This window comes from Anabrus simplex, chromosome 1 (genome assembly GCF_040414725.1).
Source record: "Anabrus simplex isolate iqAnaSimp1 chromosome 1, ASM4041472v1, whole genome shotgun sequence".
Lineage (NCBI taxonomy): Eukaryota > Metazoa > Arthropoda > Insecta > Orthoptera > Tettigoniidae > Anabrus > Anabrus simplex.
The window spans coordinates 454,725,156-454,751,110 of NC_090265.1; the positions used below are offsets into that span (position 1 = coordinate 454,725,156).

Sequence of the window (25,955 nt, forward strand, 5' to 3'; positions counted from 1 at the left end):
AAGACATCATAGGAAATGGAGTGTCGAATGCACTTTTCTCCGCCCTTCAAAAATCCGACTAACTTACCTCTGCCGGGTTTGAACTAACTCTCTTGGGATCTGGAGGCCGATACTCTACCACTGATCCATAGAGGCAGCTTTTCCGTGAAAGTGATATGTATGATCTCAGTGGCGAGCATTGAACCCCAGCTACCCCAGCGCTGCTGGGCTGAATAATTTGGTATTTACATTTTCTTATTATTCCTTAGAACGTTGTTTATAAACTAAATGAAAACAGCTAAGTCAAGGCAAGTGCAGCTCTCTGGATAACCCGTTCGCTTTACTGCAGTCCAGGTGTCTCCAGCAAGCTGGGTTTCTTTACCGGCGCGAAAGAGAGCTACCCCAGCGAAATTCAAGTCGCTTGGTTGACGAATGAGTCTCAAGCCGCCTCCTCTTGGGGTGGCGGAATAATAGCTGTTGGCCTTGCTCGAGACTGACAGCGTCTTACGGCGTGGGAGCAGCTAACTTGGGTACATGTTACTGGTAACAACCAACATTCGAACTGTTTAGCACACACACCAGAGGCAACAGGAAAATAAGAAAAAAACAGTAGAGCCATTTGCAGATAGTCTTGCTAGTAGAAACAGCCATTTTATTAAATCAATTGTAATAAAAGTATTTAATTTATTTTTGGATTTCGGGTTTGCATATAATGATGGTATATTGTGAATTTTTGTAGCGGTCCTCTTGGATGATTAGGTGAAGTTTTCGCTAGTTGTCTGGCATTCTTCGTGAAAATAATAATTTCGTATGGCTATTTCTAGCCGAGTGCAGCCCTTGTAAGGCAGACCCTCCAATGAGGGTGGGCGGCATCTGCCATGTGTAGGTAACTGCGTGTTATTGTGGTGGAGGATAGTGTTGTGTGGTGTGTGAGTTGCAGGGATGTTGAGGACAGCACAAACAGCCAGCCCCCGGGCCATTGGAATTAACCAATGAAGGTTAAAATCCCCGACCCGGCCGGGAATCGAACCCGGGACCCTCTGAACCGAAGGCCAGTACGCTGACCATTCAGCCAACGAGTCGGACTAAGTAAACTTGTGTCCTCATCCCGAGGTGGTGCAGCTCTTTTCAGGCACACCCCCACTGGAGGTGAGCTGCATGTACCATTCTAACCACATACCAGCCCTCCTGCCATTCTTAAATTTCTGGCAGTACCAGGAATCGAACCCGGGTCTCCGAGGACGGCAGCTAATAACACTAACCGTTACGCTACAGAGGCGGACTTCGTGAATATAACAGTGGTATACGTCGTGAGGAATATTTCCCCTCGTTTGTCGTTACTGTACCTATGCTCAGTAAGCGAGTGACATTGTAAAACTTCGGTGACGGTAAAATACCTGCTAAATTTTTCTCATTCAGTTTAGGTTAAGCTTTTTTAAATAAAATATGTAGTCCCCATATATTTATGTGAAAACCATGATTGTACTATTACGAAGCATCGGGGAGTGAAAATCGGTAAGTACATTTTTTTAAAATCTGGTACAGCTTAAATTATGATGGTACCGTTATTGCCGTGAATAACAATTTGGGAATATGTGCGAGCATGTGGTTGAAGATATTCTTGTTCAAATAAGTTGTAATAAATACGTTCTTCAATATTTTATTTATTTATTTATTTATTTATTTATTTATTTATTTATTTATTTATTTATTTATTTATTTATTTATTTATTTATTTATTTATTTATTTATTCGTTATATTTCCACTTAGTTATGGAATTAGTTTACGGTAAAGTTAGCTTTAGAGAGAGAGGTGGTGTTGCGATTGCTTTTAAAAAAAATGTAGCTGGGGTAAGGAATGTGTTCACCGCACGCCACTGGATTTCAGATTCTGTAATTTGTGAGTGTAAACCGATTCAGCTGGTTTATCAAACTCAGGAAACCTATTATTTCATTAACACCAAATATACATGAGATATTGGACTGTATGATGTTAGCGTGACGAGTTTCGCATGACGAGACTCACTCTATCGCTCAGATATGGGCTGGAACACTTGCATATGGAGCCTCATAATGAGATGTAGCGTAGCTACGCTCTCATTACGGGGCTGTTTAGTGAATCAGGTATTTTTTTCAATGACCTGGGGAATAAGCCACTGTCTGCTTACCTACATATACATGAAACGGATATTGTAAAAAGGGACCTAAGTTACCCTCTAAGAAATAAATTAAATACATCTGATAGATCTGGTTTTGGATTCAGTCTACAACTCTACATGATTATATCAAATAATCATACACTACTGTAAAATAAGAGAACTATGTAAAAAAACCAACAAAAAACAAGTAGGCTACTAAACTAAGTGTATACCATTATTAAACACTTGTGTCACCTATGTTACAGGTGTTAATCATCCCATTCAGTCTACGCCCAGTTTATTTTCAAGTAACTTCAGCTGTTTTTTCTAGAACTAAAAGAGAAAAGACGTGTAATTTTTATAATAAAACGAAAATGTATTATGTCGTGCTGACTTAAGTATAATTTGCCTCTTTTTTAAAGTTGCAGGTCTAAGTTCTTAGAGTTTGTTATCGTTTTATTTTTCCATCACCAAAAAAGTTGAATTTTTCAATAAATATAATCTATTGCTATTGTATTTTCATTATTTTGCAATGTGTCCTAGAAAGAAGACACACAAAAATAAACATTATTATTATTATTATTATTATAAAAAGTGTCTCTCTCGTAATACTAAGATGAAGCACTACCGTACAGTCATCCGCCCTGAAGCCTTATATGCTTCAGAATGTTTAACACTCAACAGGAAGGGACTTATGGAAACACTTGAAATCCAGGAAAGAAAGATAATGAGGAAGATACTGGGGCCATTCAAGGAAGGTGACAGTTATAGAAAACGGCCTAACAAAGAGCTCTACAAGTACTGTGAAGGAATAACGAATGTAGCAAGGAAGAGACGCCTAGCGTTCTATGGGCACATCTATAGGATGCATCCGACCAGGTTGACCAACCGGATTCTCAGCTACTGGCAAAATAGGAAGACAAAGTCACCATGATTGATGGAAGTGGATAAAGATCTACAGGAACTGGGAATAACAGAAGGAAACTTAAAGGATCGGACAACACTCAGGAAGATACTTAAACGTAAGGAGTTCCAGGACAGACTACCAACGAAGAAGACTGGCGCCCTTTGGACAAAGGAGAGGAAGGAGCAACACAGCCTGAGGATGCGCAACTACTGGGCAAACATCAAAGCCGATTCCAAAATGTAATAGTTGAATGCCGTGTTCCTTAGCTGGCCTATACGAAACAAGAATTATTATTATTATTATTATTATTATTATTATTATTATTATTATTATTATTATTATATGTAATTAATTTTACAGGAGGCTGGTGAGTTCAAATTCTTGTCACAATACATATTGAGCCTTTAAAATGTTCATCAGTGCCTGAAACTCAACTTGTGCGTTATGGTTGCTGATCACGCAATCTTGAGATGCGCTGTATTAATCATTTCTTCCCCATTGCTCAACGTCCAACTCTCAGTTCCATATTACAAAATTGGTCCAGATAACGGGTTCTTAAAGGTATGAATCATCAAACAGCGACAATTTTTGGGCTTAGATAAACGTATGAGAGGCTGACAACATACGTGCATAGCAAGAAATGAGCACCGAATTAAAGAATAATCCAAGTTTACCTCAAGAATTCGTCTAATTGGGTTGAAGCTACTGTATATCTTTTAGTGTGAACTTAATAATGGTGTAAATACGAAGAGGTTTTCCAGAAATCTACATTTAAGGATGTTTTCATTTCAGCTCTTGCTGTATATTGTAAACTGCGTTCGATCTACTGGCAGGCTTCCCATTCACACAATAAAGGATTCGTCCTCCTATCTTCTTCTTGCTGGCTGATAAATTCCAGATAATAATGTCCGTACTCTGTCAGGTGTACTCATTGTTGAAGAAAGCTATGCACCTTTGACCCTTTAGTTGATTCTTGCGGCTGACAAGTATGACAGTATTATGGGAGCGGTTTAACTGGCATCTACAGGTGGAGAGGAACAAGGCAAAAAGAAGCAGCACGGGAATCTATCAGAATTATTTTAGGGTTAGAAATGCTACAAACAAAGCCCTTACCTTTGCAGCCTGCCGCAGGGCGGCGATCTCTTTATCTCTCTCCTCGACCTGGGTGCGCAGTCTCTCCAGCTCAAGCTCAGCGTGGCTCTGAAAGAGACAGAAACAATCTATAGGAGATAAATTACCAACTTAGGTAAGTAAGATTTTTATTTAGATGTCGCTACAGCAGCACAAGGCTTAACTCAGAATACAATTACACTAGACATGAGTAGAGCAGCTTGCAAAGTTTTTGAGCATAGCATGGCATTAAAGCTTAGTATTTTCTCAGTAGGCTATATAAATAGACAGTATGTAGTAAATAGATTTTTCAGAAAACCATGCCCCTAAAATTTAAGTAACGTAATAATATAATAGATTTTACGTTCCAGTAAACACGTTTTCGTTTTCTGAAGACTGAGGTGTCGAAAAATTTTGCTTTGCAGAAATTCTTTTCCGTGCCAGTGAATCTATTGACGTTAACGCAGCGTATTTGAGCATGTTCAAATGTCACAAGTTTGAACAAGGATTGAACTCAATAAACGTGTGTTCAGAGAGGGGTATCCTTCAACCTCAGCTACTGAGACTGGTTAGCTCAGAAGACTACAGCAGCTTACAAATTTATACAGAACACTGTAGACGAACCTCAGTGTTCCAGCATGCAAAACCCGTCAATACAGAGGTATTTGTTTCTCCTCAGCCTGTCGTGGACTTTAAAACACATCTTTGATCTCGTGAACTTTCAAGGAGTGAGTTTTCCATTATACTTCTTCTGCCTAGTGGTGTGCGAAAAACCGAACACAGATCTTCAGATCGAGTCTGTCATAACTTCCTTGTACCAGTCTTTCCCCTCTCGTGTACACTGCCCAACCTCACCCAGTTATGCATCGAATATCGTGTTACATGTTATTTTCCTTTTACCATATCCAGTCAGCTTAACCTCTAAATATGTTTCCTTTTTGACTGCCAGACAGACCTGTAGCTCAGCCTTGTGGAAACCTGTCCACTCTTTAATGTCATCTAACCATGATATTCTCATGAACCCAACACCTGGTAGTCCATCAATTTTCACTTAAAACATGTTTCACATTTTTTTTGTTACAATCTTTTTTGGTCGCACCGACACAGATAAGGCTTATGGCGACGATGGGATAGGAAAGGCGTAGGATTTGGAAGGAAGCGGCCATGGCCTTAATTAAGGTACGGCCCCAGCATTTGCCTGGTGTGAAAATGGGAAACCACGGAAAACCATCTTCAAGGCTGCCGACAGTGAGATTCGAACCAACTATCTCCCGGATGCAAGCTCACAGCCACGCGTCCCTAACAGCACGACCAACTCGCCAGATATTTTGCAGATGTTATACGTATACATAATAATTTGGGTGGGAAGAAAACCTGAATGAAAAGAATTCAGTTTTGTTATTTATTGTCAGCCGCCGGTCTATTACAACAAAACTGATTTTGTCATGTAAAACTTTCAGATCATCAAGGTAACCATTTTACCATCACTTATAACAGAACAGTTAATTCACCTACTTCATATCCATAAAAGGACTACTTCAGAATTCCCATTTGGAATTAAGAGGCAGTATTCTGCAAGCTATGATTTTTGCCTCCTATTGATATAAATTACCAAACAAGAATGTTCTCGGACACTGCCGGCACTAAAAGTCATACGTCATTTCATTATCAAACATGAAGTTCAGTTATTTTCATTGAATATAAATTGTAAATTGATGTATTACTCATATAAATTTATGTCTAGAATATTTTTATTAATTTGGAATTTTATTCATCCTTTTTCCATTATATTGATAATATTTTGATTGACTGTATGATCTCTGTATGAAGCTCATTAAGGTCTAGTGAGTGAAAACAAGTGTCTTCGGCAAGTTCTCTTTAAACGGGTATGAATGTTAATACTGCCGAATTCAGAGGAACTACTACTCTAGCACTTATTTCATTAAACTGCAATATGCTTATATAATTATTTTGAATATCTATTAGTTTAACGAATTCTATCGGCATTCCGTTTAGGCCTGGAGTTTCACAGCGACATACGAATGATATATCAATCAATCAACTCAGTACTGATCTGCATTTACGGCGGTCGTCCAGGTGGCAGATTCCCTATCTGTTGTTTTCCTAGCCTTTTGTTAAATGATTGCAAAGAAACTAGAAATTTATTGAAAGGCCTAGGAATGTGAAGGAAGCGGCCGTGGCCTTAATTAAGTTACAGCCCCAGCATTTGCCTGGTGTGAAAATGGGAAACCATGGAAAACCATCTTCAGGGCTGCCGACAGCGGGATTCGAACTCACTATCTTCCGGATGCGAGCTCACAGCTGCGCGCTCCTAACCGCACGGCCAACTTGCCCGGTTCTAATCCCTAACTCCCCTCCCTATAACCGAATATTTGGCCCAATTTGTTCTCTTGAATTCCAACTTTATAATCATGTTGCGATTTTTCCTACTTTTAAAGACTCCACTCAAACTTATTCGTTTACTTATGTCATTCCACGCCATCTCTCTAATGACCAGCTCGGAACATACTACTTAGTCGAGCAGCACATCTCCTTCTCCAAAGTCTTCCCAGCCCAAACTTTGCAACAATTTTGTAACGCTACTCTTTTGTCGGAAATCACCCAGAACAAATCGAGCTGCTTTTCTTTGGATTTTTTCCAGTTCTTGAATCAAGTAATCCCGGTGAGGGTCCCATACACTGGAACTATACTCTAGGTGGGGTCTTACCAGATACTTATATGCCCTCTGCTTTACATCCTTAGTACAATCCCTAAATACAATCATAACCATGTGCAGATCCGTGCCCTTTATTTAAAATCACATTTATGTGATTATCTTTCCTTGTATTAAGACCTAAGTACTTACAATGATCTCCAAAGGGAACTTTTACCTCATATATTCATAAGGACAGCAGCTTCCGTACTGTGTGTAACAACAAGGATTCTTCATTTTACAAAAATGCTATTAGACGTAATGACAATTTGGAAAAAGTAATTGCATTATTCGTATGTACAAAAAACTAACTGCTTGGACTCATACTTCAAGAAAGGAAAATTCAACAGATTCATAGGGATTATCACACAAAGTGGCCTAGATTGACTATTATGAAATATAAACATTGTAGTGAAGAATGCTTAACTAGTCTTTGATAATGCCTAATATGATATTGTTGAGTGTATTTTGGGGGATATCCAAACCTTTTAAAATGCTCCAGGTGTATTTTGTTGTACTTCCTCTGTTACCAAATAACAATCCTGTAACTGACTAATGTTCAAGTTGGAAGTTTTAATATTCGCTTAAATACGGGAGGCAGGGTTCACAGATATCTTTCTTTTTTGTGTCAGCCACAATCGCCTGCTCAATGTCTCTTTCAAAACGCAACACTAAAGCAATCCACTTTTTTTCTTGGATCAATAGCAATGATGTCGGCTCTTCTATTCGACCCCATTGAAGTCACGCACCTAAACTAGCCACTTCGCTTCTCTTAATGCTAAAGCTAGAGCTGTCTAACCTTCGTGGCGATTATTACTTTGCAATGCTCCCTCGGGATAAATAACCAAGTACGTGTTCTAAAGTTTCAGTCTGGCCACAGTCAGGATGACGGCAGCGGGTTGTACTTGTGCACCTCCCAGGGACTTTACGAACCGCCGGAATGCTGATTTCTGATTCAATCCCTGTTAACTTTTAACGTTGCCTTCCTTTGTGCCTTTCTTTTTTAATTTATGTGATTACTGTCTGCACGTACTTTCTACTTCAATTATCTCATTGTTTGCAAGATAAACTCCCACCATTATCTCTGATAGCGGCCCTAAATAAATTAATCAAACGGGAATATTTTTTAAGGAAAATGAATAACCTTCATTCTATAAATATGTGGCGTTTTAATGTCTTCAATAAATTGAGTATCATCAACAAATCACCAGAATATATTATACAGCTGTTGACCATGGAGGAAGCGCGTGACGAGGACAGCTACAGGAAATGATGGATGAGCACTGAACAAAGGAAATTTATTTTAAACTTTCACCAGGTAAAATAGTTACAGTTTTAGTAACTCGTCGTCCTTGAGTGACAATATGTAGATTTCTTCCCCCTTCACTTATGGTAGATTCTTATTAATATAAATTATTTAGTATATTCCACTATAAATCATGCCTACAGGGAAAATGTTGTTATTGTAGAATTCTTACGTAAAAAGAAAACAAGAATAATACACACATGATCGAGCTCTAAACTATGGATGTTATCTCATCCAATAGAAAGCAAATACAAAAGGAGCACTCCAAAGGAAATTTTCACTTACAAGGCGCAAAGATGCAGCAGGGTCACACAAACCGGATGCATGCTTCCATGATGGCTATAAAATATAGTTTTATTCTAACTGATTAATTTACCGAGGTAGTACAACTCATGCCGGCCCCGTGGTGTAGGGGTAGCGTGCCTGCCTCTTACCCGGAGACCCCGGGTTCGATTCCCGGCCAGGTCAGGGATTTTTACCTGGACCTGAGGGCTGGTTCGAGGTCCACTCAGCCTACGTGATTAGAATTGAGGAGCTATCTGACGGTGAGATGGCGGCCCCGGTCTAGAAAGCCAAGAATAACGGCCGAGAGGGTTCGTCGTGCTGACCACACGACACCTCGTAATCTGCAGGCCTTCGGGCTGAGCAGCGGTCGCTTGGTAGGCCAAGGCCCTTCAAGGGCTGTAGTGCCATGGGGTTTGGTTTGTTAGTACAACTCATTTAACTCTCTCTCTCTGTGAACTATATCGTTGTGTAACGGAGAGCTTCCTTCATTGGTGGTTTTCCATATGCAAGTAAAGAGTGGTCGTGGTACAGTACTGACTTGTTACCCTTCACATCCCGCACTGACGCCTATACAAGTTACAATGAGCGCTTCACAAAACATAACTTGATTTAATTTACAATTCACGTTTGTTGCTTTACTTCAGTTTTAGCCAGATCATTATACAATGGAGAGAAAAGGGAAACTGCTCAGCCAACTATTTTTGTGCCGTGGCTAACAAAAAACACAGTCATTAATGAATATAAGACAGAAGCATATATTAAGAAAGGTTTAAGACAAGGATACAGAAGTTGATGAACAAAATTTCTGAAACAAGCAAGAGATATGGTCTGGACATCAACACTAATAAAACAAAATTGATGATCATCAATAAGAAGAACATCCGAGGCGTGAATCTGTTCCCAATGGAGCAAGTATAGAGAGAGTTTCACAGTATTCGTACCTGGGTACCATCATTAACGAAGCATGAAACAATTCGCAAGAAATAAAGTGTCGCATTGGAAAAGCGAGAAGTGTTTTCAATTCAATGAGCTCAACCTTCAAGAATCACGACCTTACCATGGATACCAAAATGCGGCTCCTTAGGTGGTATGTGTTTTCAGTTCTCTTTTACGGTGTGGAATAAATAATAATAATAATCGTATGGCCTCAGCTACCGTTTGCAGACATTTCGATTTGACGCCATCTGGCTGCCTGCTCGTCAATTTCGACGTTCCGGTTTACTCTGTCTGCCATCTAGCGGACCTAGAGTAAACCAGATCTCTCTTGGGCGTCTATGGCTGAGATTTAATTAATTTTGTCGGGTAAATACCAAATGTATCACCAGAGATCTTTTACATGCCGACATCGTACGACATGGAGTGTCGAATGGATTTTTTTCCGCCCTTCAAAAATCCGACTACCTCTGCCGGGTTTGAACCCGCTATCTTGGGATCCGGAGGCCGACACTCTACCACGGATCCACATGGACGTTTACAAAAGCCACCACTGCTAGACTGGAAGCATTTGAACTCTGGCTATACAGAAGAATTTTGAGAATATCATGGACTCAGAAGATTACAAACGTTGAGGTTCTACGCCGAGCTAACAAGAGACCAGAGCTGATCAACACCATCAAGTGTCGTAAACTACAATATTTTGGACACATCATGAGGAATCAGAGAAGGTATGAGCTGCTTCAACTTATCCTGCAAGGGAAAATAGAATGAAACAGATCTCCTGGGCGAAGAAGAATTTCCTGGCTCGACAACCTTAAAACCTGGTTCAACAAAACATCTGCAGAACTGTTCCGAATTTCAATTGATAAAGCCCGAATAGCCATGTTGATCGCCAACGTCCGAGGCGGACAGGCACGCTAAGAAGAAGAGAAGACAAGGATGCCCTCTGTCTCCTAATGTATTCAATGCATTCGTAAACGAAGCGATTAGGACCATGAAAGCCACAAATACAGGTGTTAGAGCGAACGGGGAAAAGGTACACTATGCATGATTAAAATATTGTAGTCATGGCAGAGTCATAAAAGGATATGAACAGACTCGAACAAATCAAAGTTGAAAATAAAAGCGTGGAAAACCAAAACTCTTTTGGTGAGCAAGAACAATAGGAAAAAATAATAGTAATTATTATAATGATTATAAAAGTCAAGTGAAGAAATGATATAATGGAAGCTTAATCACGAAAGACAACAGAGTACAGTTCAGATGAATTCAGGACAAGGATGACCCTTGCAAATAAAACCTTCAACAAAAAGATAACGTACTAACAAGGAGATATTTGGATGCGGAAATTAGAGAACAATTTGCTAAAATTCTTTCTTGGAGTGAATCATTGGGCATACATAAAATGAGTCCGTGATCTTTAATGGGAGGCATTATTGCACCATTTTTACTCAAATAACCTGCACGCACATTGTTATTGATGTAAAATTATCAAACATTTTAGCTTCATAATATTGTAATTCATCGTTATTAAAATGACATTCTTGCCTTTGGGCACATTGCGTAGAAGCAAACAGCATCGTTTTGTAAATAAATAATTTTCTCATGCACGGCTTCGAGAGTAGGACAATAGGCAAACGGGAAAGGGGACAATTAGAAGCTGCTGAAATGTAATTGTGAAGGAAGATGACAGAGAAAAAAACCTAAATAGGCCTACATGTCACACAGGAAGTGAAGGAAAATAAGAGGATTTTTGAAGGAAATAGAAAGGAGGAAAATTGAGTTCGTAGGCCACATCTTGAGACAGAGTCACTTTCTGGGAGAGATAATTGAAGGAAAGATCCTGAGGAAGAAGGGAAGTGGGGTAGCTAACGATCAGAATGAGTTTCAAGAGTTATGAAGAGCTAAAGTGAGTGGTGTAGAATAGGGAGGAATGGTTATTGTGACAAGGCGTAGTCTTTAGTTAATGATGATGGTTTAGTATCCCTCTTTTGAAATTCCAGAATTTTCAACAACAATGCGAGCAGGGGTGGTGTACTTTTTAAGATCAATCCAACGTTAAAGTCAAGTAATAGACGTATCATCAAGATTCATCAAATAGTAAACTTTTATTGGGAACCCATCCCACTTCCAGGTCGAGAAAACCCAATTTTGCCATGGAGTGGCAATCGTCATAGTTCACAAAATTATCATTGCAAATTCTTACCTTGCACCATGAATAGTGAATGAAGTTCGACGATTGCACTAATCACTCCATCTAAATCAAACGTTAACTTCTTTGGTGTGGTAAACAATTGAGGACGATCATATTTATAACCACTGTTGAATAGTGTAACGTATAGTGAATCACTAGATATACAAATATGATCGTCTTGAATGGTGTACTACAAGTAGTACATAGCTTTTGATTTAAACGGAGTGAACTTTTAGGATCACTAAAGTGATACATTGTTCATTCATTGTTCATTATACAAGTTGAACATCTATTTCGATCATTTTTGTGCTGTAACAACGATTTATTCGTGAAATGTAACGCCTATCTTAGACCATCTTCATACTGAGAGATATAAATGCTTTTGGAATCAATCAAATGAAAACTTGTCATTGTTCTCCTGTGGATAAGGTTTTCCATTAGCAGCTTTTTTATTTAAATGCTATTTGTTCGGGGTCCCTACTTGCACCATATGTGAGAAAGCTGCGTGTATTAAGTAAATGGCCGAAGTATAAAGTGTTGAATGCGAGGAAAGGGATATTAATCATTTACAATTAAAAACCCCTGACCTGGCCGGGAATCGATTCCGGGGCCACCGGGTGACAGGTGAACACGTTGCCCCCTACAACGCTGGGCCGGACACCATTAGCAGCTTAATATTGCTTAATATTCCAAGTAGATGTTAGGTGGCGCTTTCAATAACATTCAACAACGTTGTAATTTCCCAGTCTAGAAGAGGGACAGGTTCCTCGTTAATTATTATCAATGTTCCATAAAAGAGTTGTTAGTTTCCCGATCAAATTCCCTGTGTGATTCATGAGGGTTAACATTAGCTAACTCTTGCATTATTTCATTTTACTCCAGTTGTCATCCTTCCTGACGATTATTTCAATCAACAATAAATTGAGGATATTTTTAACAATGGACTTTTGAACGAATCCTTTAAAAGCATTTTGCACTGTTGAAACGTTAGATCTAACAATCAAGGGATTACTAGAACGACTGGAAAAATAGCAAAGAAATAAAAGATTTCAGTACCTAGGTATGTTGATGGACAACTAAGAAATAGCAGTGAATGTACAAAGAAACCGAAGGCATTGTGAAATCATGAAAAAAGCGACCAGCTACAGTTTGTTTTATGGACATTTCCTCAGAATGTACGTACAATGGGTGGTTCATGCGAAAGATGCTGATCCACTTTGAGGGGGGGGGAAATGATTTTCCTCAGATGGCTCACTAAAATTCGTTTAAATGTGGATAAAATAATCGTCAGGCAGTAAGATATCTAAGACAAAGCTTTTCAGGCGAATGGTGTCATATGTCAAGGCATTCTCCTGCAGGTGGATTTTCATTATATATATGAAGGAATACTGGCGGAACATCAAAACCAATGGATGAAAAAGATGAATTCAAATTCCCTGGCCCTACGTTGTTACTCTGTGGTCCATAATGGACCGTGTCGAACAGGACAGAATAATGAATGCTGTATAATGAAATTAACGGGACACTTATTTAATCAGATACGCGCCAACGAGGGAGAGAAATCTTCCTTGCTGTCCTAAGTAGTTCTGAAGAGTGAAGTAACCGCGACGTCTGAAACAATGCCAAGTCTAGAGAGGTCACTCTGGACGATAAATCATGACAGGGGTAATAAAACGTATAATTATAAGTATCCAAATGTCCATGAACCTTCACTTCATGTCAGTTTCCCGTTAACTTTCTCTCCGCACAGATAAAATCTTCTGACAACGAGAGGCCCGCCACTTCATTCATGAAACGCAGCACAAGTAGCGGGTCACATATCATTTATCTCCTTATATGTAAGAAGATGTAATCTTAGCCCTATTAGCTTCTTTTGTAACATTCAAAGAACACTTGTCATATCTTCTTGAAGCATGACTGCAAAGTCCTCGTGATTAACAACAAGAGGATGACCTCCCTCTTCTCGCTAATTCCCTAAATCAGGGCCTCTCAGGGTGCATGCGCGTGGTGCATGCACTGTGCACGGTGCAAAAGACGACTTCGCTTGGTTGATCAGAGTGCAGACCCCCCACTCCTCACTCCCTACACCTGTCTCCCCGTTCGGCCTGTCTCCGCGTTCCTTACCTTCACTGCTGTTTCTCCCCCACTGCGAAATGTTTACGTGTGGTGAGCGGAGACGCACAGTTGTATGGGACAAGGTTACCAGTGTTATTAGAAAAATTAAAAAAGTGAATTAGAAATACACATACATGTTTGAGAGGAATGTAAACATAATTTTAAAAAATGCAGAACCTGTAACCAAAATGAAAATGCTACAGTACTGGAACAAACCTCATTTGTGGATATAGAATGCTCTTCTTCAAGCTGTTTCAACTTCCTTAATTCTTTCTCTCTGACGTCTCCTATGATTTCACAATAATTTTCCGAATGTAGTCTGTTGTAGTGTCTTTCAATAGACGATTTTCTTACGCACGTAATTATCGTCCCACAGATTAAGCATTTGGCGTTATCGTCACGACAAACAAACAAAAAAAAATACGAAAGTTCCCAGTTCGATTGAAATGGACTTTCGGAAGTCTTTGCTTTCTTCGAAACAGGTTGCTCCATTATTATGTTGTAGTCGTGCGCTTATCTATTTCACTGATAAACACGTCGTCTACCATCAAACGCTTCGTCGCTCTCAGCACACTACACCATCCGAGTCAAGCCGAGTTGAGGCGAAGCGTACCGATGCACAGTGCACAGAGCCTATGCACCTCGCTCTGCACGCGTGAGAGTTTGGGCGTTTGAGAGGCCCTGCCCTAAATACACACACATGTTGTGCTGGCCACACAACCAGCATGTGATAGGGAGACTGGCAGTCTGCTGGTAACTTCGTTCTGATCGCTTTTATTCCATCATCCAGTAGGACGGATTGTGAAGGGACACGAAGAGATTATAATAACTTCGTATGGCTATTTCTAGCCAAGTGCAGCCCTTGTAAGTCAGACCCTCCGATGAGAGTGAGCGGCATCTGCCATGTGTAGGTAATTGCGTGTTATTATGGTGCAGGATGTGTAGTGTGTGAGCTGCAGGGATGTTGGGGGCAGCACAAACACCCAGACCCTGGGCGACTGGAATTAACCAATGAAGGTTAAAATCCCCGACCCGGCCGAGAATCGAACCCGGGACCCTCTGAACCTAAGGCTAGTATGCTGACCATTCAGCCAATGAGTCGGACACGAAGAGACTGAAAGAGATAAAGATAGGGAGGGACATGTTCTGAACTGTTATAAAAGTTAAGAAATTCGAACTTTTACAGTACATGATTTGCTCGGTACCTAACTCAGAACTATTTTTAATCTGCGAGTCTAAGCACAACACAATACCTAGTGTAAAATAATAACAATAATAATAATAATAATCATAATTTTTGGTATTTGCTTTATGTCGCATCGACACAGATAGGTCTTATGGCCACGATGGGATAGGAAAGATCTAGGAGTGGGAAGGATGCGGCCGTGGCCTTCATTAAGGTACAGCCCCAGCATTTGCCTGGTGTGAAAATGGGAAACCACGGAAAACCATCTTCAGGGCTGCCGACAGTGGGGTTCAACCCACTATCTCTCGGATGCAAGCTCACAGCCGCGCACCCCGCGCGTTTATAATGGATGCTTTAATGAATTCACAACATCTTCAACATGACCGTAATATACACATAACAACGACAAATAGAATGATGAACATAATAATAGGTCAACAGACTGTCGACGGTTCAACTCAAAAATATTACTAGTATGCAAATCTGCAGCTCCTTTCCAAGTCGGTTATATAAATGATCACCATGATGGACTCAAGATTGTTAAATATAATGTCGGTGATGATTAAATCTTCCATTTACTCAGTACATTTTCAACAGTATTACGCTTCACGTAGCAGCGACACAGATAGGTCCTATGGCGACGATTGGATAGGAAAGAGCTAGGTGTGGGAAGGAGGTGGCCGTGGTCTTAAGGTACAGCCCTAGCATTTGCTTGGTGTGAAAAAGGGAAACCACCGAAAACCATCTTCAGGGCTGCTGATAGTGGGGTTCGAATCCACTATCTCCCGGATGCAAGCTCACAGCTGTGCGCCCCTAACCGCATGGCTGGTACACTTTCATGACCGGTAATGCTACTCAAAATTTGGCTTAAATGGTGCTAGGGGGCAGTTAATTAATTTTAAGTTAAATGTTGAGTGGAATATAAAGGGAAGGATTTATATAGTAATTGTTGAACCACTAATGGTTCGTGGGGTTAATAATATGAATTAAACCTGAGGACTATTGAATCAAATAAGGAATTAGAGCCTGATGAGATGAATGTTGGCCAGCCAGAAGGCCTGCAGATACTGAAGTGTTATATGGACTTAATCAGCTGTGTTATTTGGCTTTCTCACGTGATCTCCTCAGCTGAGCCCACAAGGTTGAGTTAAACTTCATCCAGCCCTCAGACCAAGACTGAACATACATGGGCACCCGCAGGATATTTTCCAGGGTGGGTGGGGGGTGGGAGGGCACATTAACAATTTTCTTGAATACAAAAACCAATATAACGTCGGCAACATTAAATTGTCTACAGAAATTTCCCGTTATAACAGATGCTAGATGACTGTCAGTAATTTCATTTTATGAAATAATCTAGAATAATATTAAACAATCGAACATCAACCTTTTTAGAATTCCAGAGAGGGAGGGGGCAAGGTCACCCCCTTGCCCCCCCCCCCAATTGCGGGCGTCCATGTGAACATATTTGAACAAATCAAGGAACGAATCTGGGGCCTCTATGTAAGAGACAGACACGTCACCCTTACACAATGGAGCGGGTAAAGGAAGTATATTATTGCCTTATTGGATTAAATGTACAACACTGGTTGACAATTAGGTAATTAGACAAAGTATCGACTCTTTCGTTTCTTGGATATTATTTGTCCTCCATCGATGCTATTAACGACGTGAAGAAATTTCACAGATTTTAGTATACATGTCTGTATGGAACTAAGGATCACTCAAATATACGCCGCAAAAATGTTTGGAATATAAAGGATACAACGCAATAATAAAGTTGGGTCGGTAGATGCAGAGTGGGTTGTTGTACCATATGCTCTGTACTCTGACCGGCCAACCGAGCAGAGGAAAGTTGGCCACGGCTCTACAGTGGCTCTACGCCTCTGCATTCGGGAGACGGGCCTAGGGCACAGTGCCGGACTTCACGCCTGGTCCCACCCGTCGGCTGTCCTGAGAATGGTTTTCCGTGGTTTTCCATTCTCCTGTACTAAGGCGAATGCCGGGACAGTTCGTAGTATAGGCCACGGCCGCCCACCCCTCACTTTCTCCGCACATCTCCTTCACCGTAACAAATCACCCGGCCTGAGAGACGGCGTCACCGTCTAAGAGGCCCGCCTCCCCCTTCAGGGGAGGAATGAAAACGTTTAGTAGCTAGTTAGTAATAAAGTTTAGGAGAGGTGGCCACGGCTCTACCGTGGCTCTACGCCTCTGCATTCGGGAGAAGGGACAAGGCTGGACCTCACGGCTGGCCCCAACCGTCGGCTGACCTGAGGATGGTTTTCCGTGGTTTTCAATTCTCCTGCACTAAAGCGAATGCCGGGAAAGTTCCTAGTATAGGCCATGGCCGCCCACCCCCTCACCTTCTCCGCAAACTAGGAAATACCCATTGTACATGAAACGTAAACACTAGGTGAAGCTCTTACTGCGTTGTATACGTGACATCTTCTGTACTGTAAACAAGCAATTGAATTACTTTTGCATATACAGTGCAATATAGCGCTTACAAGAGGACCGCATACGCACTACCACATAACGCGCCTAATCTCACAATAATCCGAACTTGTTTGAGATGTATATAAAATGCTAGAAACAAAACACTATTGAAATTCATGGAAGAATGACTGTACAGACTCTTCTACATGGCAGCAAAACATGAGCGATCAGAAAAAACAAACAATAGTTTTAGGTCGTTAACTAGGAACACCGTACAAAATGAACGAAGAAAGGCGTCGGAGAGCAACTGTATAATATTCTCACTTGAAGTCTTAAGGGAACCGGGTAGCGTGGAATGACCAAAAATAGCATCTTTTGTTTTTAGGTTCAAAAAATTCTTCCTTCTTTCCTGTTTACAACAATATATAACACATGGGTAGAGAAACCATATTTGAGGTCATTATTGATATTTTAATGTAACCATGCATACGTCAATTACGTGTAACGACACGCCCTCTTTTTGTTTTCTGGGAATATTTCTTCTTCTACATCGTGTAACTGAAATCGTGAAAGTTTGTTATCTTGGGAGATTCTTCTGTTCATAACATTGGCTAGCCTGAGCACACATTAACGATTGTCAGTCGTTTTACCGCCTTTCTAATGTTTATGTTAACCGTATGTTTACATTGTAATTCTGCTCGTATTCTAACTTCAAACTCATTTTTCTCAAAACACAATTGTTGATCGGTTATATACCTTTTTCTCGGGAACTAAAAACTGTACAATCCTGAAATTTCTACCACATACTGTGCAAGTACCAGTACATAGCATGTAGCAGAATCGCTTCGAAACCATTAGTAGTTATTGAGATAAGTTATGAAGTATAACCAAAATATCCCATTACAAAATGCTCAAGAAGTTTCCTCGATTAGATTTTTGTTCAAAAATCAACCATCAAGCTCATCAATATAAATCTGCTACAGGCTATTGACCACACATTTGCACACCACACTCCAATACGCAAGGTTCTGAGTCTTCTAGATCAGAAGAAAATGGTACAAGAACAAAGCAGCACCTTTTTTAATTTAACCTTACGCCACTGCTCATAGTTCTTTCAATCATAACGAAATTCAATTAATGTATACCCTTAAGTTATTGTAACAATTATTCAAAATCTCATAAATATAGCTCAAGTAGTTTTGGAGATATTCAAGATTTATAGGGAGCTAACGTTTACATTACCCGGTTCCCTTAAATAAATGAAAACTGGAAGAACCATGTACTCTGGGTGAAGAAATATAGAATTCCAAAACTTGTCTTTAATTACCATCCAGCAGGAAGGAGAGATATTGGTAGTCCTGTGCAGAATAGTGATCAGACATCTGAGGTCGAAAGAGCGACTAAGAAAGCAAGTAAGTACACTAGTGCAGAAGTATGTAGGACAATTCAATCAATTAAAACAAGGACGATGGAAAACTATGGAAACGGCTCAAGTGGCAAGGTTTCGTGTACATGGACTAGAAAATATAAAATAAGAATTACCACCCTCCAAGAACGTGTACACAGAAGCATTAAGCAAGCAGATGGTGCATAAAAACAGCATGTCTGATGCGCCCAGAACGCTAATAACGAGACCCAGTAACCTTTAGATTATTAGCGGTTCATTGAGGCCACGTTTTGACCTCTTTAGCTTACGATAAATTTGATACAGCAGACCGATGAGAAAGATAATATGCAATTAAATTAATCTATTCCATAATGGGACGTCTGTAATATACGTAGTTCACGTACACCTTGAGTAGTGCTGAGCGCACTACATTCAAAGGAGTTGATTGCGAGCAGAGCAGAATTTCATTTTAAGTATCCCATATACGTCTAGAATTCAAGCTACGGCTGCTATACTGAAGGATACCTAGTGAAACTGTTAACATGTTCCAAGAGACGACTAAAGGGGTAGAGTGTCTAAAAATTGTTCACACAGTTCAGAGCGGACTCCCCTATAATATTAGCTTCAGTATGAAAGAATTAGTAAAAACTCGTCCTACAGTCTCACCTAGTTCTGCCGTTTCCAAGTCCCAAGAGCCTCATTCTAGCAGGTTGCCTTTGTGATAGCGACGCTTTTACAGTAAACTTTTTTTTTTTTTTTTTTGCTAGTTGTTTTACGTCGCTCCGACACAGATACGTCTTATGGCGACGATGGGATGGGAAAGACCTAGGAATGGGAAGGAAGCGGCCGTGGCCTTAATTAAGTTACAGCCCCAGCATTTGCCTGGTGTGAAAATGGGAAACCACGGAAAACCATCTTCTTATAGTAAACTGTAACCGTAATTGCCCAGTTTGACAGCAAACCAGGTATTTATAACAACGGCTTCCATTTCCTTGGGTAGTATTTTTTGTTTCCACTCATTTTGGAAATATAGTAATAATAATAATAATAATAATAATAATAATAATAATAATAATAATAATAATAATAATGGTTTTGCGGTCCACCAACTACTTTTACAATTTTGAGAGACACCGAGGTGGGAGAAGTTCGTTCCGCAGAGCGGCACACCATTGGATTACTGATCCCAAGGCTCAGTCGGTGGTATTTCAAGGTGCTCTTTTACAGCTATTCTTTTCATTTCTTACGAAGAGCTGAACTACTGCAAACTCACACTTACTTGAATATATTAAAAATCTCTAACTACCCCAACCTACATTTTGATGCTTTTTCTTTTCAATTCGGATTATAAAAGTATTATACGAGGTAGTAGTAAAATTATTGCAAAATAAATGATGGGCCAGAAGCGATTCCATTTAGCTAAACAGAGTAGTCTTCTTCTTCTTCCTCGTCGCTTCCTAATTACCTGGGATCGGCACTTTGGTCCATTTTTACAGACGAGTACCTAACCCTTTGTTGAGGGATATATTCATTATTGCGTGTTTGTGTGCGGTTTGTAGTGTGATGTGTTGTGTGTAAGTGAATAAATGGATTAAGTCAATCACTAACACCCTGACTCCGAGTTAGAGGAATTAACCAGAGTAAGTAAAAATCCACGATTCGGCCAGTAATCGAGCCCGGGGCCCTCTGAACTGAAGTTCACTATGCTGACTATTCAGTCAAAGGGTCGGACACAGAGTTTTGCCTTCCAGGATTGAAAAAGGCCTGAAATCTGATACTAGTTTAGTTCCGGGTCAGGAAGATGATGCTTCAACGCCGTGATATAGGACTTGCCGTCTGGCAAAGTCTCTCACGCAACTGAGAGAAGATTGCAAGTATTATTATCCTGTCCAGCTCCATAGCTAAATGGTTAGCTGACACGGCTCTGGGTGTATGTGTCGTCTTCATCATCATTTTATCCTTATCATGACGCGCAGGTTGCCTACGGGAGTCAAATCGAAGGACCCGCAGATGGCGAGCGGAACTTATCCTCGGACACTCCTGGCACTAAAAGCCATACGCCATTTAATTTAATTTCATCATCATCATCATCATCATCATCATCATTATTATTATGATTATTATTATTATTATTATTATTATTATTATTATTATTATTATTATTATTATTATTATTAACTGTTAGAGGAATGAAAATGACAGGGAAGAGAGAGTTCGTCCTATTTTATGCAACAGACACAGAATTCTAAACCCGAGATGCGGTGACGGAAATACGATGTAAGGTTTTGAAGCTTTTGAGAAGTTTTAAGGATGAGTAAAATACGATATATATTTGAAGGTGTCCACTTACGACCATTTATCATTACATTGAGATAATTTCAAGTAATGGCAAGTTTTATTGGAAGATTATAAATGAGAAATTATGTAATTAATATAAATTGGGTCCAATGACCTTACATGTTAGGCCTCTTTAAACAACAAGCATCATCATCATCATCATCATCATCATACTTAACAGAAACATGGAGAACTATATTTCGTTGTCAGCAATGCTATAGACCTTTGGAAAATATTTCAAGTTTCTAAACTGCTACAATTCGAGTGTAAACCGGAGTCTGGTTTACCGGTAGTGACTAGTTCGATTTCCTGTTAGGAAGTCGAGATTCTTTGAAACTAAAATTAGATATTTAGAAAGGCACATAGTTGTGGGGTTCACTCAACCTACAGCAGAAATGAGTGACGGTTTAATTCTGGGTGTAACAATGACGAGCGCAGAATTAACCACTTTTATGTCATTTAGTGCCGAGGTAGCCTAATGCAGCTTTTGCCTTCCACTCATTCATGAACCTTCACACCTTGTAAGTAGATGGTTGTATTTCTTATCCTTATTTTTCTTGTGCCAATTGACTAGTCTCACCTTTTCCTTATTGTTGGTAAAAGAGATCACCTTTCATATTCTTCAAACAATTTCTTAATTTGTCAGCCTTGCCATCCATGAAATCTTTTCCATTCTCTTCCAACACCACAAATGTCTCCAGATGTCTCCTATCGCAAGCATGTTTCCATGCCACACAAAATGACACTCGAAACATAGATTTTAATAAATCTCTGTATGATCTCTACATTTAGATTCCTTAACATGAGCAGCACCCTTTTCTTGTAAAAAGCTACCTTTGCCTGTTTCACATCACAGGTAAAACACTGAATTGACTTTGAGCGAATCAATGTTTTGTCATATTGTTAAGGATTAACGTAACAAAACCACTGAAACATTTAGACAAATTCATCATTTCACAAAGGTTTTCAGTTTCTTGTACTTCCTCTTGAAACAACAATCACCACCACCGTATACAACCTAGTATCATATTATTTCAGAGCAGGCACATATTTATTAGAGAAAATAAAGTAATAAAGAGTAGTGATAATAAAAATCCTATTGCTTGAGCTTCGTTTGTACCATAGTCCGTTATTTTCAATCTGTCAGAAAGTCCTTTCTGTAATGGAACACTGCTCAATGACCCACTGAATGTGGCACAAGAGGACAAGCTATTGACCCGACCCTTTCAACACAATCAGTTTAATTATCGCAGGTACCGCAAAGAGGATGCTAGTGTCAGCTGATGGAGGAATGCGATTCATTGCCGTATGCCATTGTTGGTCAGCCCGCTGTTTAGGTAAGCTCGACCTCCTTTACATTCTATGCAGGCTTGTCTTTTTCCGTACAGTATGTACCAAAATATTGTTCCTTCCGCAAATTACTTAATGTTCTTTCTATTTCCTCGGATGAGCGATTAGAGATTTAGGGGTTATTATGTTTCTTTTTGCTTAGAATACGTTATAATAACGTTATTATTTTTTACGTCCCACTAATTACTTTCAGTGGGTTCGAACTCCACTGTCGGCAGCACTGAAGATGGTTTTCCGTTGTTTCCTATTTTCACTCCAGGCAAATGCTGGGACTGTACCTAATTAAGGCCACGGCCGCTCCCTTCCCACTCCTAGCCCTTTCCTGTCCCATCGTCGCCATAAAACCTATCCATGTCGGCGTGACGTAAAGCAAATTGTAAAAAGTAAATACTTTTACGGTTTTCGGAGATGCCGAGATGCCGGAATTTAGTCGCATAACATATATTTACGTGCTAGTAGATCTATGGACACGAGGCTGACACATTTGAGCACACTCAAATACCACCGGACTGGGTCAGGATCGAACCTGCCAAGTTGGGATCAGAAAGACGGCGCCTCAACCGTCTGAGCCACTCGGCCCGGCATCTATCATTTCGTTCCACTACTGAGTCCCTCGGTAAAAATTCATGTGTTCTAAAAAGAAAATGTGTGCCAGAATTCCTTCATTACTTTCAAAACTATACAACTAGCGAAAAAAATACGAGGGTTGTAAATGAAGTAGTGGCAATATTTAATGGCCTAACAAATTCCTTCAGTGTAGTCATCCGTAAAGTCTATTACCTTATACCAAATATCGGGAAGCCATTGGGGACCGTTGGCAAGGCGTTCTCTGTTGATAAAGACGACAGAGCGCCCTACTGCGCGGAGTACATGTGTAACACCAGGAAATCGGCGAAATGAGTCTCCTTCGTCGCGGTATCTGTCCAGTGGATCCCAGCCAGTGCATACCGGTGCCATTTCTATACGTCGGTGAGTTGACGTGGAACCCAACGGGACGCAATTTTCCTCATATTAAAACATTTCGTCAGTAAGTGTCACACCGTTTAATGACTGAAACATTTACGGATAATTCCCGGAGAGTCCATCGACGGTAACGAGACCACTCAAAATGACAATCTCATCTTGAGGAATGGACAGCCGACCTGTGCGGTGCAAATCCGTTGTCTCACTCCGACCCACACGAAACGCCTCGACCCATCGTGCAACCGTCCTATACGGTAATGCATTCTCACCACAGACTTCACGTAATCCTCGATAACAGTCTGATGCAACTTCAACACGGGAAAACTCGATTCTAATCTATGCACGCTGACCGCCTTTTAGTGGGTGGGGGCGGTAGAATAACACCCACGGTATCCCCTGCCTGTCGTAAGAGGTGACTAAGAGGGGCCTCAGGGGCTCTGAACTTTTGAGCGTGGGCTGGCGACCACGGGGCCCTTAGCTGAGTCCCGGCATTGCTTCCACTTACTTGTGCCTGGCTCCTCACTTTCATCTATCCTATCCGACCTCTCTTGGTCAACTCTTGTTCCTTTCCGACCCCGACGCTATTAGGTTTGCGAGGGCTAGGGGGTCTTTCATTTTCACGCCCTTCGTGGCCCTTGTCTTTCTTTGGCCGATATCTTCATTTTTCGAAGTGTCTGATCCCTTCCAATTTTCCGTCTGATTAGTGTTATATAGAGGATGGTTGCCAAGTTGTACTTCCTCTTAAAACATTTATCACCACCACCACCTGACCGCCTTTCATAAGCATGTTTTAGAGCGATGAAATCGACACTCTTCGCTCCGACAACACACAGCAACAACACTCCCAATTGGATGCCCGTCAAATCCATACAACACATCGAAAACGTGGCCACCTGACCGCTCCATATCCTATTTGCGCATGCCCAATCTCCTGCGAGTGTCTGGACTACGTTGCTACTAATTTATTTACAACCTTCGTATAACAAATGAGCCGGCCCCGTGGTGTAGGTGGCCCCGGGTTCGATTCACGGCCAGGTCAGGGACTTTTTACCTGGACATGAGGGCTGGGTCGAGTTCTACTCAGCCAACGTGATTAGAATTGAGGAGCTATCTTTTTTTTTTTACAAGTTGTTTTACGTCGCACCGACACAGATAGGTCTTATGGCGACGATGGGACAGGAAAGGGTAGGAGTGGGAACAAAGCGGCCGTGGCCTTAATTAAGGTACAGCCCCAGCATTTGCCTGGAGTGAAAATGGGAAACCACGGAAAACCATCTTCAGGGCTACCGACAGTGGGGTTCGAACCCACTAACTCCCGGATGCGTGCTTACAGCTGCTCGACTGGTCATGACATTACTCTGACACTCAGAACGCATGCCATCTGCCTGAAAGAAAGCCATAATTTTACTGTGTCAATTATGAATAAAAGTGATAGCCGGGATTGTTAAAATACTGTGGAATCTCTTTTCCATTCTTGGGAAGGTGTTCATAAAAATACTAGAAACATGAACAACAAATGGCTCACGAGGAAGAGGCACATTTCCGACGAAGTCAAGGAAGTTTTGACCAAATATTTTCCGTCCACCAACTGATGGAAAAATGAATACGATGTAGGAGGATAATGGTAGCCGTCTTCATTGATTTCAAATCGGCATTTGACAGCATATATTGGCCAGCATCGTGGAGAACTCTGGAAAGTGAGAATGTGCCACAATTAATCTCACCCTTCAGGCATTCTACATAAAAGAATTCGGAACGTTCAGAAGAGTTCTTAATTCAATCAAGAATCCGTCAAGGTGATATAATAATAATAATAATAATAATAATAATAATAATAATAATAATCATCATCATCATGTTATTTGCTTTATGTCCCACTAACTACTTTTACGGTCTTCGGAGACGCCGAGGTGCCGGAATTTAGTCCCGCAGGAGTTCTTTTACGTGCCAGTAAATCTACCGACACGAGGCTGACGTATTTGAGCACCTTCAAATACCACCGGACTGAGCCAGGATCGAACCTGCCAAGTTGGGGTCGGAAGGCCAGCGCCTCAACCGTCTGAGCCACTCAGCCCGGCAAGGTGATATCCTGTCACTTTCAATTTTTAATATGGCAATTGATTCCATAATGAGGAAAGGTTTTGAGGGTAGACGAGGAGTTCCGTATGATGAACATTTGTGACCGATCTCATGTTTGCTGATGACAGTACTATTGTCACCGATACTGATGCCGAAGTTAAACACATATGATACCTGATCGTATAGGTAACATTGCCTCGTCATATGACCTGAAGATAAATGCATACGAACCGAATCCCTAACGACGTATGGGACGCAGCTAAATGTTCACCTCAACAACATACATATCGAGTAAGTCCAGCAGTTAAAATGCCTGGGGTCACTAATCCTGGAGAACGAAATGATATCTGCTGAAATACATAACAGGATTGTACAGACAGCGGCAGCAAGTGGTGTTTATGGAAGAACAACAACATTAAGCTTAAGATCAAGATAACCTCTTTCTTTCCACGCTGTTTCTACACTACGGTTCTGAGTATAGACCCTTCTGAGAAACGAGACTTTCAGAAGCTCCACATGAAATGCCTCCGTGAT

The 25,955-nt window shown here is 40.7% G+C and overlaps 1 protein-coding gene across 2 annotated transcripts in view; it reads right to left on the reverse strand.

Moving 5' to 3' along the window:
- LOC136867255 (uncharacterized) overlaps nt 1–25,955 on the reverse strand; it is a 377,978-nt gene that overhangs the window by 71,751 nt on the left and 280,272 nt on the right. For both annotated transcript variants that reach the window (XM_067144399.2, XM_068225005.1), the window contains exon 4: nt 4,138–4,224. In XM_067144399.2, coding sequence (XP_067000500.2) covers nt 4,138–4,224 — 87 coding nt within the window. The remainder of the gene's footprint in view (nt 1–4,137; nt 4,225–25,955) is intronic.